Source organism: Martes martes (assembly GCF_963455335.1).
Source record: "Martes martes genome assembly, chromosome: 10".
Taxonomy (NCBI): Eukaryota; Metazoa; Chordata; class Mammalia; order Carnivora; family Mustelidae; genus Martes; species Martes martes.
The window spans coordinates 107,754,568-107,779,171 of record NC_137898.1 but is presented as its reverse complement, the minus strand read 5'-3'; the positions used below and the strand labels follow the sequence as shown (position 1 = coordinate 107,779,171).

The 24,604-nt window shown below is 48.7% G+C and overlaps 1 protein-coding gene across 2 annotated transcripts; it reads left to right on the top strand.

The window, feature by feature from the left end:
• Nucleotides 1–2,527: 2,527 nt before the first annotated feature.
• LAYN (layilin) lies at nt 2,528–20,914 on the top strand (the record flags this gene model as incomplete). Of its 2 annotated transcripts, XM_080815257.1 has the most annotated exons (7): nt 2,528–2,612; nt 5,576–5,873; nt 11,282–11,439; nt 14,752–14,784; nt 15,402–15,485; nt 17,665–17,791; nt 20,047–20,908. In XM_080815257.1, the coding sequence occupies 7 exons, from the start codon at nt 2,528–2,530 to the stop codon at nt 20,411–20,413; spliced, it is 1,152 nt and encodes a 383-aa protein (XP_080671383.1). In that variant the 3' UTR covers nt 20,414–20,908. The 2 variants fall into 2 exon arrangements, with proteins under 2 accessions (XP_080671383.1, XP_080671382.1); XM_080815256.1 differs by lacking the exon at nt 2,528–2,612 and having other exon boundaries at nt 5,582–5,873; nt 17,665–17,761; nt 20,047–20,914.
• Nucleotides 20,915–24,604: the final 3,690 nt, after the last annotated feature.

The window sequence follows — 24,604 nt, the reverse complement described above, 5'->3', positions numbered from 1 at the left end:
TCTCTTTTGTAAAGATGGGTAGAGCAGACTGTCAAAGCCTAACCTTTCAAATCCGATAACTAACTCCCTTTGTTCTGATTGCACGCTCACTGGGAAATCTCTTGCCCAGAAGCAGAGCATGCGCTCAACAGACTAATACAAACATCAGTTTGGTTGACAATAATATTTCTCAATGTATAAATATATTAGTCTCTTAATTGGGTTTAGGCTTGTCAAATTAAGGATGGGACCATGGACCATGATAATTTTACCAGGAAAACTGGACTGTGTAAGCTACCCAGCCTTCCCCAGTGCACACCTGTCCACACCTGGACACCTGCGTTACCAGGTATAATGGTTGCACTGCTGCCACAGCTAACAAGGTGATCTAAAACATTTATTACTGCTCACACACCTGGGGGTGTGGCTGGGGGGTCGGCTGATCCAGGCTGGGCCAGGCAGCTCTGCTTCAAGCTACGGCACCTTGGGCGAGTGTGCGTCTCACTCTGTGTCTGGTGATTGAGGCAGCTCTGTTGCATGTGTCCTGCTCTTTGGGACGTACGTGGTCCAGTGGGGTACGAGTTATGTTCCTCTCAGACAGTGACAGAGAAGCAAAAGAACGGATGAGGACATGTGAGGCCTTTTCCACTGTAGGCTCAGATACCTCTGACTTGCCCCATTGGCCAAACAAGTGAAATAACCAAATACAGAGAAAAGGGGTGGGGATATACACTTAGCCCCTTTAGTAAGAAGAATTGCAAAGTCACACGGTGCAGGGTGTGGACCCAGGACCTGTGCAGGATTGGAGCTGCTATTATAATTAGCACATGAGGTTGACCATGTGCCTTAACAAAGGCAATGAATGTGCGTCAACAGCCAGAGTATCAAAGGGAGAATTCAGGACACGATCTGATTCTTTGGCCCAAGGTGACAGCTTCCCTAAGTTGTAATAGGTGTTGTAATATTGGAAATACATCCTTTTCAATTGGCATTTAGTAGCCAGCTCTCGGCACCCTACATGTCTGTTTGCACCGATCAGACCTTCACAAAACTCTTAAGGTAACACTAGACGAAGGAGTTGCTGGAATTCCACATAGACTTTAAGCAAAGAAAAGCAGAATATCACATGCCAACTCGTGCTTCCCTCCACATGGCAGTCCTTGCTTTGTCTTGAGAACCAGGAGTTTCTAGAAGGAGTGCGTGTTGGATGTGAGCTATTCTAATTCAGACATAAAGACGGACTGTAAAGCAGCTTGCCCTAAAGGTCAGTCCTCACCCGGCCAAGACTGCTTCGTTCTGCAGTAGCCATCCTTCCCTCTATCATCCGCTGATACGGAAACAGATTTCCCAGCCCCAAGCTATATTCATTCAGTCCTCCCCCTGGAGAACTGCAGCGGCTCAAGCTGAGCCCCAAACCCAGGAAGTCAGACAGGGCTTCTGCGGGGATTCATAGCAACCGGGTATTGGGGGGGGAGGGGGCAAGGAAATCAGACCCACCTTTTGCCACTTAGTCTTCAGCTTTGGGACAGGAGGCTCACTTTATTATTTGTGGATATTTGAAAACATTGAGCTCACTGTAAGAAGCAGATGGAAACAGGAGTATTGTGGCCGTTTCAAAGACGGAGGAGCCCACACTGACGGCTGAGCTGGTGAGGAAGGCTTTTTCACAGAGAGGGAGCATTCTTTCCTAGGGAGACCCTCCTTCCTACCAGCAGCCCAAGCCTGAAAAATTACCCCCACCTCCCAACAGGTGTCCTGCCAAGGGGGAGGATTATTTCCTTGCTGCGTTCAAAGACCCCCTCTGGCTTCGGGTGGACCTACTCTCTTCTCAGGCAGAACTCCAGCTCAGCCACCTGGGCGGCACACTACCCACACTGTCCCACAGCTTGCCGGCCGGGGGCACACTGCCCGCTTGAGCATCTCTTCTCTGTATCCGCCACTCCTTTCTCAGGGGAGGCCCTGAGCGCCCAGACTGCAGCCTGTCGAGCCCCAGGGAGGTCTCAGCGCCTCGACTTTCCCGCTGCCCCCCACTGCAGAGCCTAGGGCTCTGGGTGAACTTGGCCATGTCTGCGAGGCATGGGGTGGAGATGTGGCCCTGTCTTGAGCCACAGCGCTCTCTTCATCAGATTCCAGAGAAGCCAGACTGGGCTATCACTCGGGCCCGCGCCCTGGGCAAACGCAGGGTCTCCGTGGGAAGCTCGGAGGTGGCGGGGACGCGAGGGCGGCCGGCGGGGAGCTGGCTGCCCTCCTCTGCGCGCTGCCCTCCTCTGCGCGCTCCCCTCGCGAGGGCCAGGTCTCTGGCGCCGAGCACGCCAGAGGAGGCCATCGGGGGCGGGCCCGCGGCAGGGCTGCCCTCCCCTCGGTGACGTCCCAGAGGGCGGAGGACCGCGCGCTGGCTCCGCGCCCTCCCCGCCTCCTCCGGGTGCCGGGTCCGACGGTCCTCGGGAGATGCTGCGGCCGCCTTTGCATTTGCTGTGCACGCTGCTACGGGTCCGTCCGCTCCACCGCCGTGGCGCCGCGGGGTGCGAGGTCGCAGCCGAGCCGGGCCATGCCGCCGGGAGCCGCGCTGCAGGCCATGCTGTTGGCCGCGCTGCTGGCGGGGCCCCGGGGCGCCACCGGCCGCCTGCTAAGCGGTGAGTGAGCGCGCTGGGGCGGGGGCTGGTTCCCGGTCGGGCTCCGCACGTGCACCCACTGCACCCCAGCTGCTGCGGGCCGTCCTCAAGGCCTCCGCGACTCTTTGGCCCACTGCAGAGGCGAGGGGCGTCCCCGCCTCTGCTGGTGGACCCAGGGCTCCTGCGCCCCCTGCTTGCAGGGGAGCCGTCGCCCCGCGGCTCTCGGCAGCGCGGGTCTTCGAGATTCCTGGAATCTCAAAGTCCGTTCCCCGCCCAGAGTTCCGGGAGTTGGGGCGCATAGGCTTGGTGGGGCGGTGGGCAAATCTGCCCCAGGAGGCGCCCCCTCGGCCCGCCCCACTCCCCCCGCGCAGGGGCAGGCTCACCAGCTCTCCTCCAGCCAGTGGGGTTGCGGTTGGGGCGGGGTGGGGGGCTCTCCCGTTCCCGGAGACGGCGTCTACGGTGGGGATTCTGGATCCCCTACGCGGTGGGAACCCAGCCAGTTACTCCTGGTCTCTTCTGGGGGGAGGATGGCGGGATCCAGCTCTGTTACCAGAGCGCTTGGAGACGGAGAAAGAAGCCTAGTTAGCGCGGGACAAGCCCTGCCTGACTCAGGGGAATGACTGTCTGCTTCCTTCCTCCTGTCGCGTCCCTGCAGCCTCGGACTTGGACCTCAGAGGAGGTACAGTGCTCTGGCTTCTTGCCTCTTCTGTTTGTTCTGCATGTCGAGGGGGGATGTCCATGCCTCTTTCTCAGGTCTTCGGGGCGCGGACAGATTGGCCGTGGCGGGGCGGAGAAAGACAGCCTCTACTCCGTTATCCCGGCTTGCAGAGCGGATGGAAAGGATCTGAAGTGTGTCTCGGGATGGGGCTGGGCTGCGAGGAGGCGGCGGGGTGGGGGGGTGCGGTGTGCATCTGAATTAAGCTGCCTGGGTTAGGGCTGCGTGGGCTTTGTCCTAGGTCGTGGGGAACAGAAGCCCCCGCCCTTCCCCTTCCTGCAAACGAGAAGAGAAAGACACTTCCTGAAGGCAGGGTAACCAGATGCGCCTCAGGCATCCTTCCAGCTCGGGCTCTCTCTGGCACTCACCCGCAGACTTGCGATGTGTGGCCAGGCTGGACCATACAGGAAACCCGTTTAAGGTGTGATGTTTTCCCTTGATAAACAAATGGTAGAAAAAGGAGGACTGCCAGTAAATTTAACGCCACCTCCCGTTATGCCTGTGGCCAGGCGGGAGGTACCTGGAGCTCGTTTTCCTTCTGCTGCCTCATTTGGAGCCACCTTGAAGGAATCACAAGAGCTGCGCTGGCCCAGTCTTCTCCCCAGGCAGCACGCCAGCCACAGCCTCTCTGGCCAGTGGCCCCCATTCTCTCTGGAACAACGTCATTGTGAAAATGTCCTGCTTTTGAGGCCTCCTAATTTGCTGATGGGCCAGTCCTGTTAGAGTTCTAGCAATAGCACAATAGCAAAGGAAGGGGGAAGACGCAAAACTCTTCGAACCTGTTGCTTATTGAGACTTTCCTTATAAAAGCAGGAAAAGAAGCAGTAGAAACAAGACTTCCCAGGAGTCTCCCGGATCGGCTGCATGTGCTCTGGTCCCATTTAGCCCTGAAAATGCAGTCCACGGTCTGTAGCTTTTGCACCGGATTCTGGTCAGTGTTGGGAACGATGAAGGCTCTCTGGTTCCCTGCACGGCTGCAAAACAAATTAGGAAAATGAGAACATCCCTTGGGGGCTGGGAAGAGGTTCCCAAACCAAAATCCTTCATCCTTTCTCGGTGGTAGCAGTTCACAGCCACAGCCCACAATCTGGCTCTCGCCTTGCAAGGGACTTCCCTTGTTGAGATTTGGTTTTCACTTGTGCTTTTGGGTCCAGAAGCATATGCCGCGTGCTTCTGCAGGCTAGGAATTGGCGTTTGTTTCTGTATTCCCAGCACCTAGCACAGTGCCAGGCACAGAGCGTCTACGCAGTGCATGTTGATGGAAGGAAGTTCGCACACAGTAAGGCTTCCCGCAGTTGCCAGCAAGGGGGGCTATGTACTGGTGAACAGTTTGTCCCTTCTTAATAGAATCCCATCCATTTGTCTAAGATGGCATTCAGCCCTTCGGGTGCCAATTCCATAAGACACGTTACACAGGCTCCCAGTGCAGCCTGAAACTGAGGCGAAGTTGGAACTGGGCAGCATAGTTCAGCAGTTATGGGCTTTGTTTTCTAATCAGAACCATGTTCGGACTCAGGCAATGCTACCGATAGCTGTGTGACCTTAGCCAAATTACTTAATTTCTCTGAGCCTTAGTTTTCTCCTCTGTAAAATGAGGCATAAACAAGAGCTACATCAGGGGATTACTATGAGAGTTCAAAGAGAGAAAGAATAGATAAAAATGTAAATGCAATTAGCATAGTTTATGCCCCATAGTAAGAGTTGAAGAAACCTTAGCTGTGTCTTTAGGCAAGATCCATCACAGCAGAAAACCCCATCGACCTGATGCTCTTAGCTTCTGCTTACACCACAGCCTGGGCAAAATCTCAGTCTTACTCAACAAGCAAAGGGTTCCAGGATAGAGAAGCCTACCCCCAACTTCAGAACGTATCTCTTAACTGAAGGAAGCACCAAACAGAGAAACCTCCCTCTCAACCACACTGTCCCCTGAGACTTCCCGATGAAATGAAAGAGTTCTATGTGTGTGGCTTTAAGTGGAACCATAAATCTTCACCTACCTCTCTTTTAAAGGATTGTCAAAAATCTCTGCTTTTCAAGACCCGCAATGGAACAAACAAAACATGGAGTCCCTACACAATGCAGGCATCAGAGTTTAATCACCGCATCTCCATGCCAAGCGGGTATTAAAGTGCTCTGAGAAGCTAAATGACATTATAGAGTCCACAGATGAGTCATGGGCTTCATGCCCATGCCGCCGAGCATCCCTGTCCTGGGATACTTTGCGGAGTACTGAAATAGGTTGCCTTTTTTTTTTTTTTTTCCCCTCCAGGACAACCAGTCTGCCGAGGAGGGACACAGAGGCCTTGTTATAAAGTCATTTACTTCCACGATGCTTCTCGAAGACTGAACTTTGAGGAAGCCAATGCAGCCTGCAGGAGGGATGGGGGCCAGCTAGTCAGCATTGAGTCTGAGGATGAACAGAGACTGATAGAAAAGTTCATTGAAAACCTCCTGGCGTCTGATGGTGATTTCTGGGTTGGGCTCAGGAGGCGTGAAGAGAAGCAAAGCAATAGCACAGCCTGCCAGGACCTTTATGCGTGGACGGATGGTAGCACGGCAACATTCAGGTAAGTGTGGAGAACCCGCAGCAGCTCATCCACTTGACGTAACTCAACAAGGAGTTAGGCTGAACCCACGGTGCCCAGTGCAGGGGGAAGAGGAGAAGGCCCAGCCAGGCAGAGCCCGGAGAGGATAGCACTGGCCAAAGCAGGGAGGCGAAGGGTGTCAGTCAGTCAGCCTGGTTCTGTGTCCAACTCCTGTCCCAAGAGCTCTGTCAGGTAGATGTGGCCCAGAAGCATTGTTTGAACAGCACGTGATGCTTGAAGTCAGGGCTTCTGGCTACCAGCCTTTTGAATTCGAACCCCGACCAGAGATTGAGGGTCTGCGGAGCTAAGACTCTGTAAAGGGCTCCAGATCACAGGAAGTGGGCCTGGGTGGACCAAAGGGGGACTTAAGGAAGCCTGCATTTTGGAGGACCCTCCTAAGCCCAAGGCATCAGGACTCATTCATTTCACACCTTACACTGGCACCACAGTGGCCTTGCCATCGTCCCTCCCAAAGAAACCCAGCGACAGGGACAAACATCAAAAGATAGCAAAGTTAAAAGGCAGACATAAGACCAGAAAAATGTAACGAATTAGGGAGTAATTATTTTCTTATAATAGAGTTGATATAAGTCATTAAGACACTGAAAGTTTATGTAAGTTAATAAACCCCAAAAGATAAAGAGGCGAAAGACCTGAGCAGTTGAAAAATAGAAAATCTAACTGATAAGTGATCCCATGCGGGAAAAGTTTAAACTCATTATCAACCAAAAGAATGTTGATTAAAATATGTTATTTTACCCATATCTACTGATTATGCCAGTCAGATCCACGTCTTCCTTCTACGTGCCAGGGGTGGCCCCTCCAGGGTTCTCATGGGCTTCTCTTCCTGGAAAAAACCTTAAAAAGGAAAGGGAGTGGGGCACCCAAGTGGCTCAGTCAGTTAAGCGTCCCACTCTTGATTTCAGCTCAGGTCTTGATCTCAGGATTGTGAGATCGAGCACTGTGTCAGGCTGCATTTGGGCATGGAACCCATTTAGGATTCTCCTTCTCCCTCTCTGTCTGTGGGCCCCCTCTCTAATTAAAAAACAAAAAACAAAAAACAAAAAAGGGGCGCCTGGGTGGCTCAGTGGGTTAAAGCCTCTGCCTTTGGCTCAGGTCATGATCTCAGGGTCCTGGGATCGAGCCCTGCATCGGGCTCTCTGCTCAGTGGGGAGCCTGCTTCCTCCTCTCTCTCTGCCTGCCTCTCTGCCTACTTGTGATCTCTGTCTGTTAAATAAATAAAAATCTTTATTTTTAAAAAAAAAAAAAAAAGGAAGTTTAGTGGGATGAACTACAATGCCCACCACTCTAGCTGGTCCCTGGACCCCAGCTGATATTCGCTGACCTCCCTCCTCTACTATCCAGTCTAGATTCCCCTCTCTCTCTGCTCAGGGAGCCTCAGTGTCTGACCTTGTGGCAGGACCCAGACCCTCAGCCCTGAGGAATGTGAGGACCCAGTCAGTTTGTACTTCTCGGGCTACAGTGATAGCACTTTCCCGTTTACCATTGAAATTGGGTATGTGAAGACCCACAGGAACCCTAGTAGATAACCTCGATGGCAAACATATTTCTTCCTGCCCCAAATGGGGGACAGCATAGCTTCTTCCTCCTGTGCCGGTTACCTCCTACAAAGATAATCACTGCTCTTCTTGCCTGCTGGTCTCTGGACACAAGGATCCCAGAGTGCCCGAGTGGCAGCCATCACTCATAGTTTAATAAGTCTTTTCCTATATCTTCCGGTGGAAGTGTTTCACCTTTGGGTAGCGGGACATCTAAAACTTACAGAGCCCGGCATCGCAGAGACAAGAAGCACAAATTCCCCGAGTGGGTCACTACTAGTGATGGTGAGCAAAGCTACTCCTGTTTCCACCCATTGGCTCCCAGACCCACGTGTTCTCACTCTTGGGGACACGGGATGATACAAAGGTCATTGATTGAAAGTGTGCACTGAGTCTTGAAGGGTAATGCCTCCTCCTTGCAAGTATTCCCTCTCAGCTGGGGCTTCAGCTATGTTGTCAACAAATTCTTCCATCATTCTGTCAGGCTAGCAACTTCCAGATGGTGCAACATGTGACATGCCTAGTAAACCCAGCTAGATGACCAGTCCACTCCCACACCTCCTTTGCGATGAAGTAGGTCCCTTGGTCTGATGAGGTGTTACTTGGGATTCTGTGCCAGTAGATCAAATAATGGGTAGTGGTCCTGACTGAGGCCCCGAGGCAGGAAAGGCAAATCCACACCCACACTGTAGGTCTATTCCGTCAAAGGGAATCATTGCCCCTTTCAGAACAGAAGGAGTCCAGTGTAGTCAACTTGCTCCCCAGTGCCAGGTTGGTGTCCTGAGGCTGGTGTTCCTTCAGGGACTTAGCTTTGGTCTCTGCTGCTGGCAGGTTCGATGTTTGACAGGAGCTTGATGAGCCTTGGTGAGAGGAGATGAACACTGTCGAGCCCACGCAGAGCCTCCATCCTTGCCACCATGGCTACCCCGGTCCGTAGCTGTTGTGCGAGCACTGGGGCGGCCAGTTCCAAGCTAGCTGACATCCACTAGCCAAGATATTTGTCTCCTTGCCTGTGTAGTGCCTCTCCCGTGTTAGATGCTCTCTGGTGGGTTTTAACTTGTGATAGAGCCTCACACTTCCTGCCTATTCCCATATGTCTGTTTGCATCACATCACTCTGTCCAAGAGCTCCTCATCCCCAGTCTTCTCCTCTTTCTCCATTTAGACTCCTGATCAGCTGGCCAAGCTCTTGCTTTACCCTGAGTCCGTATAGAGTCTAACCTCCAGGAACTTCTCTTTCCATGCAAGCTGGTTCACTGGGCGCACCATCTAAGCTGTATCCGTGGGGAGGATGTCCCCTGACCCCTTGATGTTTCAAGGCCAACTCTGAGTGGGGTCGGCGTGCAGCTACTTCCCTGTGGAGCTGCACTCCCATACTCGACTGACCTATCCATGAAGCGAACTTGGGCAGCCTTTGTCAGGCGTCATAAGGGATTCCCTTGTGCAGGGATAGGTGGACACTGCGGGAGAGGCCTTGGAGCGACAGTGGGAGATGCCGTGCAGTGCTCTGCCTGCTCGTACAGCGCTCTCTGGTCCTGGATAGACCCCTTCCACCTTAGAATGGCTCGCTCCTGGGCCTGCCCAGCCCGGGACTAGGTGTGTCTGACAGCACCTCACTCACGATGGGCAACTTGGATTGCACGGTTTTTTGATGCTCCTCGCCTAGTAGCAAGCCAGGATTGTTTTGCAAAAGGTGATTATTTCTCACCTACAGTTAACATGACCTTGCTATAGAATCCTAGGGGTCTACATTGTGATTCTCTCTTTGGGGCTTGCCGCAAATTCTCTGTGGTGTTTCTTCCCATCCCTGATACCTCTGCTAATAGGATCTCCTCGATCATAGGCGCAACTGGCAAATCCGCTTACACCACAGCCCAGAACCTGCGTCAGGGTCCTTTGTAGCTCTGGACCTCACTCAGAACTGGCTGTCCTTCGTGCCGGCTGAAATAGGGGCCAGAACAGTACCCCCGAGTGTGAAATACGCCGCCTCCAGAACCCGGAGAGACCCACGGGGTGCTATGCCTCCTCCTTTACATTTTTGTGAGATGCTTCCAGATGCAGCTTTTGTCCTTTAATATGAAAAGGAGGCTCTGGCATTCCCTAGATCACTAGAAACCTACCATTTTCATGAAGCGGCAGGCTCTTGAATCTTCACGGAGTTTATCTCTAACCCCCTGGACACATGAGTGTGTTCCTAAGCTTACCCGGTTCAATAGCATGTCAGAAATACGGGAGACCCGGGTGATCTTCTGCGAGATGTCTAGGGAGTCCAGGTCTCCTCACACCCCACTATGACAGAGGGTTCGAAAATTAGTATAGGCCCGAGGCAAAACCACAAATGTATACCGTTGTCTATTCCAAAGGAACGCAAATTATTTCTGATTCTCTTTCTGATGGAAAATATTATGTTCCCTGGACCTGCATATTAAGTAGCATGTTAACCTGCTCGAGCAAAGACACCGCATATGGCGCAGCAGCTGTAATTAAGGCTTCTACCTAGTTGTGTTTATACTACTCTGGTATCATCCTTCAGGGTCTGCGCGGTGTTTGCAGGAGCCAGTCCAGTGAACTAACGAGAGATACGGTGGAGACTCCCCAACCCTTGCATGCTCCAGATCTTCAAGGGTGGTACTACTTTCTGTCATCTTCCCCTGGATAAGATATTGGTTTTTATTTATTACTTTGGAAAGGGTGGGGGAGAGTGCAGTTTCAGAAACTTGCACTTGACCTCATCCACTATGACGGCTCTTACCTCATAGGCTAAGGAACCCATGTGGGACCAAATACTAAATATGGCTGTTCAAGTCATGTATTGGGGGACTGGGGAAATGACCGCTGGATGGGCCCCACCATCAGCTGGTCCTGGGCCAGAATTCCATATGGAGGACTCCCTGACCTCCATATGCTCCCACTCAAATGGGTAGCCCCGATGACATTCCAAGTCTTCAAATTTCAGTGTCACCTTGCATCCTGTGCCCAACAGAAGGAAGTGGCTCAGGTAACCACGCAGACTCTGAAGCCCAGCCTCGAGTCAGTGCATGCAGTGAGCGTTCACAGCACCGGGCTCTCTATGGAATCCAAGGCCTTGCCCTGGCATCCTTAGAGCCAACTGGGTGGTAGCACCATTTATTCCAGGTGTCACTGGATAGTGCAGCTTGGGCTGCACCCCATCCAGGAGCGAGGACGACAAAGACGAGGAATCTGGTAGCAGAGGCAGAAGGAGGGACCCACCTGCCTGATGAAGTGGAAACAACTTAAAAACTGACAAAGACTATGTGGGCCTTCTGCGCCAGTCCCCCCGCCCCCCCCCCCCACCTGCGTTCACAGCCTCTGCATTTTGGAAAGTCCTGCTCAGATTGCTGGCATTTTCCATTTACTTCCCCGGGGCTAGAAAGGCAGTCATGACGCTTGAAAAGCACAAAGAGTCGTGAGCCGGGCAAGCTCTGGCTGAGATAAGCCAGGCCTCTTGTTAGTGCATCTGATTTCTGCAACAAAGGGAAACAAAAGCCAGTTAGGAAAAGGCAAGGAATAAGATCTCCCAGACGGGCCCTGCTAGCTGCTTTTTCTCATAATTACTCTGCAGATTTCGTACGGTAATATATTCCTCCCTACAAAGAGGTTGTGGTGAATGTCAGATGATTGATGGTGATGCCCATGTTAGAAAGCACGTGATTCTACTTATTGGCAGGACTTCAGTTCCTGCCTCTCTCTGTGTTGTCTTCTGAAGCAGAGTCCTAAGTTCGTGGCTTAGCGGAGCTTGATAGGAAAACAAAGGTTTTGCAGTCTTGGGTTTCCTCCTCCAGTGGTCTCATGGTTGACCCCTTTCTTCCAGGAACTGGTACGTGGATGAACCTTCGTGCGGCAGCGAGGTCTGCGTGGTCATGTACCATCAGCCGTCGGCACCTGCTGGCGTCGGGGGCCCCTACATGTTCCAGTGGAATGACGACCGGTGCAACATGAAGAACAATTTTGTTTGCAAATATTCTGATGGTAACGAATCCCTTCCCAAGTGATATGGCTGAATTCTCAGCTTCCTCTCTTCCTTCATGCGCACCTACTAGTTCCCAGAATTTGTTACGTGGTCTCTGAGAAAGCTTGTTGCAAATGCACAGCTGGGGAATGCAGTCACAATTCCTTACTGAGGTGTACTCCTAGCAAGGGAGAGGGGGGTCTGATGCCAAGAGAAGGGATAAAGAAAGGAAAGGGCCTAATTTATGTATGACAAAGTGAGAATCATGAGAAGCGCAGGAAACAGAAATCCTTCTAAGTGGACGATCACAGATTCTTATTCTTACCACATGTGAGGTTGGCTGTAGGAACTTGGGGAAAAGAAGGAATGTGAAAGGAATCTGGCCATTGTTCTTGGGTTTTCTAGCAGCCACATGACATGATTTTCTGAGGCTTCAAGGAGATGACGGAGTCCCTCAGTTTCACTGGTAGTGAACCGATGGCAGTCACCTTAAGGAACAGGCTTGAACCACCCTCTAGCTATGCCTTGCAGGCAGCTGGCATTCGCTTCTAGATCCGTTCAGTGTTCTGAATTGGCTACAAGCCTGCAGTCTCACTCCGCTGAGGTTCCCCAAATGCCTCCTCATCACTGAATTAGAGCTAACCTTGAAGTGAGTTTTGATCTGCCCCTGAAGTTTCTCCGATCCCCAAGCCAACTGCTGGGTCCCAGACCTGCGCCATTTCCTGGCCAGAATAAAATGACTTGTTAGTTATATCTAGCCAAAGACTAAGTAGTCCTAAAATTGTTTGAATTTAACTGTTTTTTGCTATGATTTTTGCTGCTACAAGGTGCCCCCCCACTTCATCCTTCCCTTGTGTGCACCGTGAGTTGCCCAACTGCTGTTCCCTGTGCTTGGAACTGCTCTACTCTTTCCCGGACAACTCATTCTTACCTTTGGGGTTCGCTCTGAACGTCATCTCCTCTCATAACGCAGCTAAGTGCAACAGGGATTTTGGATTGGAACCTGGACGACGATGATGGTTTCCGATAAAGGGCAGTGTTGGGGCGATTGGCAGAGTTTGAATAAGGTCTGTAGATTAGGTAACAGACTATCAATGTTGAGTTCTTGGTCCTGATCCCTCTACTGTGGTCGCATAAGAACCCGCCCCCCACATCTTTTGAAAAATATATTGAAGTAATTAGAAGTAAAAAGTAACCATGTCTGCAAATTTTTCTCAGAAAAAAATTTACACATGTGTCTGTATGTATTTTTCATACATATGTGTGTGTATACATAGATATTAATAAAAATATAGATGCATTGACCTAAATAGAGATACAGAGAAAGAATAAATAAATGAAATATGATAAAATGGTAACATTTGGGTGAAATGTATGGGCATTCTTTGTACTATTTTAGCAAATTTTCCTAAATCTGAAATTTTTCAAAATAAGAAGTTAAGAAAATTTCCTTTGGGAAACCTCCCAGGGGCCCCTCAAAAACAAGTTAGGTTTTCCTTCTAGGAGGATTTTAGCACTGAACGCACACAGTAACTTAACTCCCTGTTTATAAGTTTGTCCCTTTCACTACATGGTTGGCCTGAGGTCTAGAGACATACATGTTTGGCCAGTTCATGCCTGCACTTCCTGGACAAGGAGAGGGACATCCAGTGCCGTTCCAACAAGATGGCACACCATCTGTAATGCCAGATACGCTGTTATCTATGATAGCATACATAATAGCATTTATTATATATATATTTTTAAAAAAAAAATATATATATATATGGCATAATAGAGGGCAGGTCTGTCTGGCCAGGGACTGGTTGAATAACATCTAAAATTGGACTTGACAACGTGACTGCATGGAGTAAGCACATGCTGGCCAGATCTGAACCCCTGCTTACTTCTGGGATCTGCTAGGGGCGTAGGTGTCTTCAGTGAAAATCAGAGACAAATCTGCTGAGGCAGAACAATGCAGGACATCGCAGGGGCTGATGGTGATGCCGCATTAATGTGCCATGTTCAGTGCAGTATTCACGGTGGATTGAACCATGGAGGGACAAGAAAATGAATAGGTCATGTCATGTTGTTGAATATACTACATGTTATAATGTCCTATGGCAAAGTTACTCTTTGTGATTCTTAGCCTGTATTTCCGTATGTTCTGGCCATCCTGCAGAGCCTAAGAGCCAGAGGGTGCCAGGGCTATTCTCATTTGCTATTATATTGCCACAACCTAGCACAATCTGTCTCCTTGCAATGTTAGTTTTCACTTGAATTGATTGGGTTCCGATTCCAGCTCAGCTACTCACTAACTGTGAGATTTGGACAAGTTATTTAATCTCCTGGTACCTGGGATACGTGGCATACAAAACCACCAGAATGATTGCCACTGGCTCATCAGGCTGTTAGCAGGGCAAATAGTGTTCGTTTTTAGAAAACACTTAGAACATGATGATGTTCTGTCATATAGAAGGCACTATATAGGTGGGCTTTTAAAAATAGAGAAATAGATTTGCATCACCTTTGCACGTGCACACGCATGCACGCATGCACATTCTTATGGGAAAAGGATTGAAAATTTCCTTCAGAAGCTTCAGAATAGCCTTAACATCCTGGCCTAAGGACTGGGAATTCCAAAACCATGCCCTTTAAGGACCCCAACCCTATGAAGCCCAGAACATCCGATGAGCACGAGAGATTTGCTACCAGTGCCTTAGGGGAACGCTCTCCCAGCCCAAGGGGAAAACATTCAATGTAGATTCTCCGTGCAGCCTGACGGTCCTCAGGCTCTTCAAGACATTTGAAATGACTCAGGTTCTAGAACTCCCGTGTCCACCATGGGCAGGTGGTTGTCTGTCTCCCCCTCCCACCACAACCATGTCCACTTCGGGGAGATCAGTGTTTGTTACTCTCTGAAACATCCCCAGTGGGAATTGTTAACATGTCTTTGATTGCTTTAAAATAATCCAGGCCTGAGTGTAGCTGGGAAAGGGTAGGGGTTGCTTTGGACCTAGATTAGCCCTATGTCGAGAAGGGTTAAAACTGAGTGAGGGCACATGGGGATTCATACCACTCTTTCTATTTTTGTGTATATTTTGAAATTCCCGTATTTAAAATTTTAAAATACTTAAAAAAAAAAATACCCAAATGAAGCTGGGGGAAGGCTAGTCTTGCTGCAGAAATGATTCTTTTGACTTACTAACCCAGATCTTGGCATCTAGCAACACTAAATAAAGTTTATCAGATGACTGAGTGAGTAAATAAGGGGAGGCCATCATCTGGCCAATTTCATCCAGATGGCATGGAAATTTAGTTACTATTTTCATGTTTGTTTCTTTCTCCTGCAGAGAAACCAACAGCTCCTTCTACAAAGCCTGGAGGTAAGCCTATCATTTGAGATTTGGGCTAATTTGGGCTGTTTCTCAGGCCCCTTTTATGGGTTTAGAACTGTATGTTCTTCAGATTTTCCAGCAGGAAGAGGGCTGGTGGGAAGTCAGACCATTTGGAGGGGTGTATGCCACACCCGGCCCCGCCAAGTAGTTCATTAATCTCTCTCTCCGGAGTTGCCCGTTTCTCCCAAAGCTGAAAAGCAACAACCACAAATTCAGTTGGGGATGAGACTTGTCATTATTGACAGTATGAAAGGCATAACTCGATCTAATGAGAAAAGAAGTGAGCCACGTGGATAATTTATGGGCCTAGAAGTGAGTCATTGGCCCTGCCCTTTGGCATCTCTGCGTTCTGTGTGCTTTGATGCCAGGCGCCTGCTGTCTGTTTCAGGAAAGGATTCTTGGCAGTGAGAATCTCACCAGGAAGATGAAGACGGTTAAACCTGGAGGCCAGCAAATTCAACCCTTTACTTTTCTATGTTTATAAATGGCCTTGGTCAAATTGCTGCTGCTTTCTGGCGTCCCCCCTACAACCTGGTGGAACCTCAGCGACCATCTGGATCGTGAGGTCTTCTACCGGGTTCTCAAGTGCATGTGTCTGTTTCCAGATGAAAGAACAGAGCCAGCAACACCCATGCTTCCGGAAGATACGGGGAAAGAAGATGCCAGAGAGACATTTAAAGGAAACGACGGTATGGACAGAACCTTCCCAGGGAAAGTAGATGATGGGACCCTCTTGATCACAAATTACAGAGGGTTACGTTCTCTACTTTGTTCTTTCCCGCAGTTATTTTTTTTAAAAATGAACTAAACGGGGCATCCGAGGCTTTGCAGAAAGTGCATGCAGAGTTGGGGACCATCTGGGAAGCCTGGGGAGAGTAGACCAGCCAGGAGGTGAAATGGCTGCATGAGGATGGGGAGTGGGGGCCGGGCACCCAGCAGTCCTGGGTGGGGGCAGGGTCCTGGGAGAGCGGCTGTAGAGAAACAGGCACAGAAAACCCCAGGTGGGATGTGGGACACAGGACATCCCAGCTTGATATTCACGTGAAAAAAAAAGAGGTGGGCAAAAACATTTTACAACTCAAATCATAAAGGATCAAAGAAAATGGGTGATAAACTGGAGTGCTAGTGGAATTTCAGCCCCGACCCTCCCACCTGGAGCATTAAGAGGGAGATTTGGGATTGTGTCCCTGGACAACATTAAAAAACCACGTCATTTCTCTGGGCTATAGTGTCCTCTTTTGCATAACAGAAGTAATGGGGCATTCCTCACCTCTCTGAGAGCATCACCCGTGGCCCTGAAATGAGATAGAATATTGTAAAGCTGCATTTCTGACACCAGCTACCCCAACTTAGGGCAGACCCCACAGGGAAAGAGCTCCGTCCAGATGAGACTGTCCTCCCTACAGACATCAGTCACAAGTTCAGGGGTCCCCAGACCATTCCCACTTCTGATCAGCTGGTTGCAAATCCAGAGCATGCCCACAACCCCCTCAGTTTTGATAACTCACTAGAACAACTCACAGAATTCAGGAAAACGCTCTATTTCGGACTACATTTCATTGTAAATCAACTAAATCAGGAGCGGCCGCCTGACAAAACAGATTGGGTAATGTCCGGAAAGGTCCCATATGGGGAGTTCCTGCGTCCTCTCCCTATGGACTCAGGCAGCAGCATCACCCTCCTGGCACATGACTGTGTCCACCACCCAGAAAGTCCCATTGAGCTTGGTGTGCAAAGACTTGGTGTAAGGATACAGCGTATAATACATATAACATTGAGGTGTTCTTACACAGGCATCATTGATACGGTCATTGGCCATGTAATTGAACTCAATCCCTAGCGCCCCCCCCGCCCCCCTCCTGGGACATCTCCTCAGCATAGACTCTGATGTGGTCTGATGGGGCTCGTGAATAACAGTTACTCCTATTACCTTAGAAATTCCAAAGATTTAGAGCCTCTTTTCCAGGAACCAAGGACAAAGGCCAGTCAAATATTTTTTTTTTATTATACAACAGATAAAATGTATTGAAAATGCTTTGGAAAAAGTACAAAAATGCTGTGCAGAGATGGGTGGTGTTTTCATTGTTCATTGTTGTCATGGCGGCATTTAAAGTGGGTTTTGTTTTGGGCCCTTATGGTGTGGGGGTGGTTGTCAGGTTTGCAGCCTCACAGGAAAACAAAACAACAACTTCTAGAAGGTTGGGAACCTTGGCCCAGGGAAGTAAGGAAGGGGTCAGTCGCCAGTCCTTGGTTCTTCCTAAAGGCAACCATGACAGAAAATTCTTTGGTTGTAAGTCCTGGAGGACAGGAAAGGTCAGGATAGCAGGCTCTGAATGCCCTCCACAGTCACCGCTCTTGGCCCCAACTGGATCCAATTAGCCTTAGTCAGATTTGTTGGGAAGGTTACAGTCTGATTCATGTGTTTCATGTGACCTTCTCTTTCCTGGTAATGGCCCTGAGACTAGCTTCTCTCTCCCTCCCTCCCTCTCCTCCCCCCACACCTTGGGAACTACCATTTCTGTCCTTAGAGCCAAAGACATCAACACTGCCCAAGCAGCCCCTGCTTTTTTAAGGGAGAACAAAGACAAGAAACGAGAGAGTCTCTTTCTCCTGGGAAAAAAAATACGGCTAAATCAGTGCCCTTCTGATATTTTGCAAGAAACCCCGACATGTAAACTTCTTTTCTCTATCACGTAGGGTCGTAGGACAGGTAGAAGATGCTCGCTCACAGATTGGCCGACTGTACACATATCTCCTTCCAGGAACACGCTCTTTGCAATACTCTGTGTTGACTATGCTTTTTTTAAGCCGGTTTTGATATTCATAAAAACATCACTAATACTGATATTAATATGGTTTTCTTTTCAGAAGCCGCCTTGAATCTTGCTTACATTCTAATCCCCAGCACCGTCTTTCTCCTCGTGGTCATCACGGTTGTCTTTTGGGTTTGGATCTCTAGAAGGAGGCAAGTAAAACCTTCATTGTGTCAACCTGTGTGTCTTCTGGACTCTTTGAGATTTGGACATTGGTCTTTTTCCTTCATGAAAGACCACAGCAGCTCCAAGAGAATTCCCGTTGCAGATTGGAAAGTAAATTCTCTGGTGGCCTCCTGGCATTCAGAAGTACTAGGCATTTGTGCTTAGTTGTGATTAGGAGAGTGATCTTATAGTCTTTAATTGCTGTGTGTGGAAGCTTGCAAATGATTTGAGGGGTGAAACGGTTATTCCCCTCCTTTGTAGCCACACATCAGTCAGCAAGGTGCTTTCGTGACTGTAGGCTCTCACTCCAAAAATGTTTGTTAGCTGGGTGAAGGAATAGTGAGCCACTGAAAAATGACTGTCCCAGAGCCTTCTGGCAAAGATCTGAAACGGAATCCCTTTGTTCAAAACGAAATAGCTAAAGCCTTTTAGTTGACTTTGCTTTTCATTGAATATACAAATACAGATTGCTGCAAAACAGCCACACTAGGTGGCCTAGAGCATTTCTGCTTATGGATCATGTGCCACCATTTTTGAGGTGACACAGCTCTTCTCAGTTGCCTTTTTACTCCCTGGCGTCATACAGACATGGAAGCACGTATGTGCCACACACAGAAAGAAGCTGGTCCGCCCATTTTACAACAGGAAAACTGAGTTCCAGTTGAAGATTTGATTCCCTTTGATGACCATTTTATGATGAATTAGTAAGATTCAATGCACAGCTGATCCTGGAACAACACGGGTTTGAAGTATGTGGGTCCACTTATACATGTTTTGGGTCTTTTTTCATAAATACAGTATAAATCTGTAAATGTCCTTTCTCTCCATTATGACTTTCTTAATAACGTTTTCTTTTCCCTCACTTACTTTATTGTAAGGACACAGCATATAAGACATATAACATATGAAATATGTGTTAGGCTTCTCATCAGCAGTAGGCTGTTAATGGTTCCGTTTGGGGTCAAAGTTACAGATTTTCAACTGCACGGGGTGCGGGGGGAGAGGGTTGCTACCCGTAATCTCCTCACTGTTCAAGGGTCAGTAGTAGAACCTGCTTCATTTAATTCTATCTTCCTTATAGGATTATCAGAAGAATTAAAACATTCATGCAGAATGGGCACATAGGAAGCACTCAAAAATGTTAGTTCTTACTATGATCCTTTTTATCAGTTAATTCATTTTGATCTAAAAATAGAATTCAGGGGCGCCTGGGTGGCTCAGTGGGTTACGCCTCTGCCTTCGGCTCAGGTCATGGTCCCAGGGTCCTCAGATCGAGTCCCGCATCAGGGGTCTCTGCTCAGCGGGGAGCCTGCATTTCCCCCTCTCTCTCTGCCTGCCTCTCTGCTTACTTGTGATCTCTGTCTGTCAAATAAATAAATAAAATCTTCAAAAAAATAAAAATAAAAATAGAATTCAGTTTTAAAAATAGGAATATATTTCCCACCTACTTACTCTGCAGTTGTTTTCAGTTTTTTTGTTTTTTGTTTTTCCCTTTCTTAGTCTATTTGGCACCTCACCAGGATTTGGGAATTGTGACTCTGAAGCTGGAGTCTATCTCGGGGATTTTTTCAGGGGTTTTTAACCTTTTTGTGCCACAGACCTCTGTAGCAGTTGGGTAAATCCTATGGACCCCTTCCCAGAACAGTATCTCTAAATATATAAAACGAAATAATTCTGGATTGCAAGGGAAACAATTGTACTGATAAAACAATTTAGCAGAATATTTCCAAAAAATAAATGTGGTTCGGTAATACATGTGTTTCTTTACTAATGTTTCTTGATTTAGTGGTGGGTATAGTTAGCATAATTTTGCAGTAGAGATGAGTATATCTATGATAACTGTGATGTGATGTGAAAAATCGGTGATTCTGTTGGCGATCAAGTCAAAGATATTGCTAATTCTACTCCAATATATTACCTACATTTAGAATTGAAGGCAGACTAACTTCGACTTGGAGATGAATTTTTAAAAATGTGTTATCGTTCCCCATCCAGTTCGATCCGTGGATGCCATGGGAGCTCTGGGGATCCCAGGGCAACCCCCGCTGTTCTATGCTGTGGCAGAAGCGGATGGTAGATTGGCAACCTCTTTCCTGTTTTGGTACCCGCCCCCCCCACCCCACCCCAGAGCCCTGACCTATAAGTTCCTGCAGGTGAGAAGGGCAGAGTCATGATTCCCCCGATGACCTCCTCGTCCCGAGCAGGAGATGCGGGGATTTTCTCAATCCCCTCGTCTGTCTAAACTACTCAACCCGCTTTTCTTTCCTTCTAGGAAACCGAGGGAGCAGCCAGGCCCCAGCACGAGGGAGCAGCACACCATCTGGCCCTCTCCGCACCACGGGAACAGCCCAGACCTCGAGGTGTACAACGTCATACGAAAACAAAGTGAAGCCGATTTAGCTGAGACCCGGCCAGACCTGAAGAACATTTCATTTCGAGTGTGTTCGGGCGAAGCCACTCCCGATGACATGTCTTGTGACTATGACAACATAGCTGTGGACCCCTCCGAAAGCGGATTCGTGACTCTGGCGAGCGTGGAGAGCGGCTTTGTGACCAATGACATTTACGAGTTCTCCCCGGACAGAACGGGGAGGAGCAAGGAGTCTGGATGGGTGGAAAATGAAATATATGGTTATTAGGACACATGAGAAACACTTGAACGAACGGGAATGGGAAAGAAAAGGGGAGAAACTTCTCCTGTTTTCTCTGAGAAACAGACTCAGAAAGTCTATGAAAATCTCTGATCAGGTCATGGGGATGAGCATGTGATCTCCATTAGCCCCTGTTGGATCCCCAAGCTTGGCCGTATCCCCATCCCCGCTTCTCCCCCAGATCAACCTTATGAGAAAGCCTTGCCCGTGGTCAGGCACGTAGTAGAAAATACCAGTTGATGGGTTACTTCTGACTTTCAAAGGACCACGCTTTCCTTGGCAGGGAGAAGGTTGTGGCTGCGGGACTCAGGAGTCCCACCTCTGGGTTCTCTGTTTCTTACTCTGTACAGCAGCATGTATAATCACAACGAGACAGAAATTACTGACTCTTTGCAAAGCCCACGTCCTCTGGCATCGGACTGGCCTGTGCGTCGGTAATTCTAAGGTCCGTTTTTTTCAAAGAATCAAATCAAATCAAAAGCAGGAAGCAGAATGTTAGTCTGTCTGTGTCTACAGCCCTTCCTCTGCCTGTGGCCTCAGGGGACCTCTTTTTCTTTCTCCTCACATCCAAACTTGGAAATAGCCAACTTGGAAATATTTGACAAGCTGGGACTGAAATCCCCAGTCTCGGCTTCCAGGCGCCGCCGCGCGCCCAGCCCCGCAGTACTCGTTCGACCGAAGCACCAGCACAGCGCTGCCGGTGACGGTCCCCACTCCTCCTGTTTGTCGTAGGGACCGGCTTGAACACTCTGGAACTCAGGTCCGCAGCAGAGTTTCCTGGCCCAACACCAGTTGTTTACATGTTGAAGGTCTGAGGGCTTCTATCTTGTTATTTTAGGCTTTCATCTCTATCTCATCTTCTCACAGTTTGTCCTTTTGCCCAGAACGAGAGAGAGTGAGCTGGTCTGGGTCCCAGCAGTATCACGTGCCCAAATACCTGCCACAGTGGGGCGGAGAGAGGGGTGGACGACAAACACGTCACTTAGGCCTGCTTCCGGGAAGTGCATTTTGTGGACTTAGATTTTTAAAAGATTTTATTTATTTGACAGAGAGAGCACAAGCAGAGGGAGCAGCAGAGGGAAAGGGAGAAGCAGGCTCCCCGATGAGTGGGGAGCCTGATGTGGGACTCGATCTCAGGACCCTGAGATCATGCCCTGAGCTGAAGGCAGACGCTTAACCAACTGAGCCACCCATGTGCCCCGACTTACAACACTTAAAGCAAAAAGAGTGACCCCATGGTCTGAAGGACTGACTTGTTGCTCCAAAACATCGAAGTTCCCATTCGGCTTCAGATGTCCCGACTCTATAATCTGTCCGTTTATCCCCACCCCCACCCCGTGTCACCTTCCTCAGGCCCCTATGAGGCTGCACCTCCACCAGGATAGGGATCCTGTCTGTCCCGTCAGCAACGTGCCACCTACACCCAAGACCGCATTTGGCACAGAGTAGACAATGTTTGTGGAATGCATGAACAATTCATTTTCAGATCAATGTAAATTGGCCTAGATCTGTCAGCCTAAAAGTTTGTAGGACCCGTTGATCACATTCTGCCTGAGTCGGGGAGGTCAGGGAGTTAATATTAGTTTAAAAAGCTTTCCTTTCGCCTGGGAAGAGGGAAGCGTGGTAACAAACAGAAGCTGGTAAATTAACAACATCCTTTATGTCACTGAAGCTGGTAACCAAAGGGTTAATGGGGCTAACAAGCCCAGCTGCAACTTTTTACCCAGGCCCCTTTTATTTGCCTTTAAATTTCCTGGCTCTGACCCTCCTTTGGGGAAGGTAGAGCTGAGGCTGGTCGGTTGGGCTCCTCATCTGGTCGCTTCTCAGATAAGCCGCTTCCTTGTTGCCAGCTCGATGTCTCAGTGATTATCTTAGCTCTGCCTCAGGCAGACAAACGGGGGTTTGGGTACAAAGTTGGCGAAGCAGCCTGGAGCTCCCGCTCGTGGTTCCTCGGGCCCCAGCTGGGAAGGGAAGTCCAGTGACTGTCCAAGCGGCTGCCAAGCCTCTCGGTCCTCGGGCATCGCGGGGGCCGCACCCCAACTGGGTACCTTTCGGCGCCAAATGTAACTCCTGCCGCAGGCGGCTAGTCTGGGGCTTGGTTTGGATGCACGTCTCTGGGTGAGTACTTCGTGTGCGGTGGCACGTGACCCTGTTTCTTCCGTTTGGTTCATTCGGTGAGGCTCTGACTTACGGGCTGGCACCGATGCTCACAGAGGTACCCTGGGGCTTCCTTCGGTTTGTTTGTTGCTGCAGCTTTTGGTATCTTTGAGTAAGAGTAGCCGTGTTCTGACTGGGATATGCGAAATGACCATTTGATCCCCATACGCAGCCCTTTGGGTTGTATCCTCTTAAACTGGGTAATTTCTTTCTTTTTTTTTTTTTTTTTTTTTTGGCAACACCACTTGGCCACAATATTTATTAGACTCCTAAGAAAAATGACCAATTAAAGGATCCATAAATCATAACCCCTCTTGCAATGGATTTGTTTTGTACAAAGATGATACTTGGAGATTGGGGCTTGAAGATTTTTTTGCGTCTTGTTTGTGTATTTGTGTGCGCGTCCGTGGATGTTGTGGATGTGAGAGGTTTTCCTCTGTCTCTGGACGGTCTTGCTAAAACTCGTTTGTAAAAGAGCTCCATTTAGTTGGCTTAAAGGCTAACACTTGTTTGTAATAATTGGGCATTCTAAAACTCCCAAAAATGGAAACTCAACCAAACATTTCTCAAGTTTATGTGCCCTAGGAAGATGTTTGATATTAAAGCTAATTTCAGCTTGCTGGTTTCATTAAAACGGAGCTGTCTTCAGAGCTGTCAGCAGTAGATGTAGAGTTTCTGTTCTACCCGTGTTTACTGAATGTCAGGCAGGTTTGTGTTCTCTCTGTTGCAAAATTTGTCAGAAAAGAAAAAGCGTATGGTATTTTTCTTCCCACCAATTCCTCGTTTTTGAGTTTGTTTCTGTTTAGTTTGTTCGTTTTTGTTTCAGAGAAAAAGTACTTTGATGCCTCATGAAGATTTATGGGTGTTCTAAGAACCAATAAACAAATGTAAATGATAATAAATGTAATTAAGACTACTGGAAATAATAAGGGAAACAGCTCTTTGCAGGGAAAGCAGGACTGGAAGTTCAAAGAGGGAACACTTACGACAAACTAGGATGTGAAAAGGAAACTTGTAGAAGGTTGTAAGCGGGGATCTTTGGAAAGGAATTTTGGGCGTGGTCAGGACTGATGAAGAGTATGGAATATATATGGAAAAGCCTGTCTGGGAGTGATCAACACTTGGGGAAGAAAAGGCAAAGTCAGAGCAGATCAGGCAGATGTTTGGGCAGTGATACCATATCAACCGAAGACTTAACTGATTCTCTGAGGAGTTCCAAAGTGGGATTACTCTTCAAACCATCCCCAATGAGGCCAAAAGGTTGGGGCTTCTATAATAGTCATTGGATGTGACCAGCTGGGAAGAGGGCATGACCTTGGCAAGGCAGCTGTCTTCAGTTAAGGCAGTTTCGAATGGCCTGAGAGTTGAGGGCTGTTGGCTGCATTCCCACAGCTGAGAGCCCTTCATTCCTGATGGCGATTCTGATCAGAACCTCAATCAACATGGGAGATGACAGGGAGGGGGAGAGAGACTGCATAAGCTGTTTTCATTCCTCTTGTTGGAATGCATGAGTTTTAATGTCAGAAGTACACTGCTAAAAATTGGAGCTTGGTTTTTCTCCCTGTGGAAATGACCGTTTTCTTAGATTATTGGCCTAAGCTGTAAACAAAGTTTTCTCTTTATTTTCCATCGGCCTAGGAAAACTAAGTTTCTATTAAAGTTGAATCTTCTCAATATTAAAAGAGCTAAGTCTCGTTAACTATATAACTCTCTACCGTTGCTTTTAGAAACTTACTGCCACCTTGGCAAATAGATAACTAAGTTTTGTAATGACCTATAATCTTATTTAGGCTGTGCTTTAAAACCTTCTGGTATTTCAGAAGTACTTTCCAAAATTCAACTTCGTGACTGCTCTAGTTACTTCCAAGCGAAGATCAGGGTTAGAGGAATGGAACATTTCTGCGCCCATTCAGAAATACGCCTTCGTTCCAGGTTGAAACCTCACATTCTGCAGTATCCCGATTTGTGAGTTCTTGTGTTGGACTTTATCTAGGGCCTTTAGGGGAGGTTGGTTGTAAAATT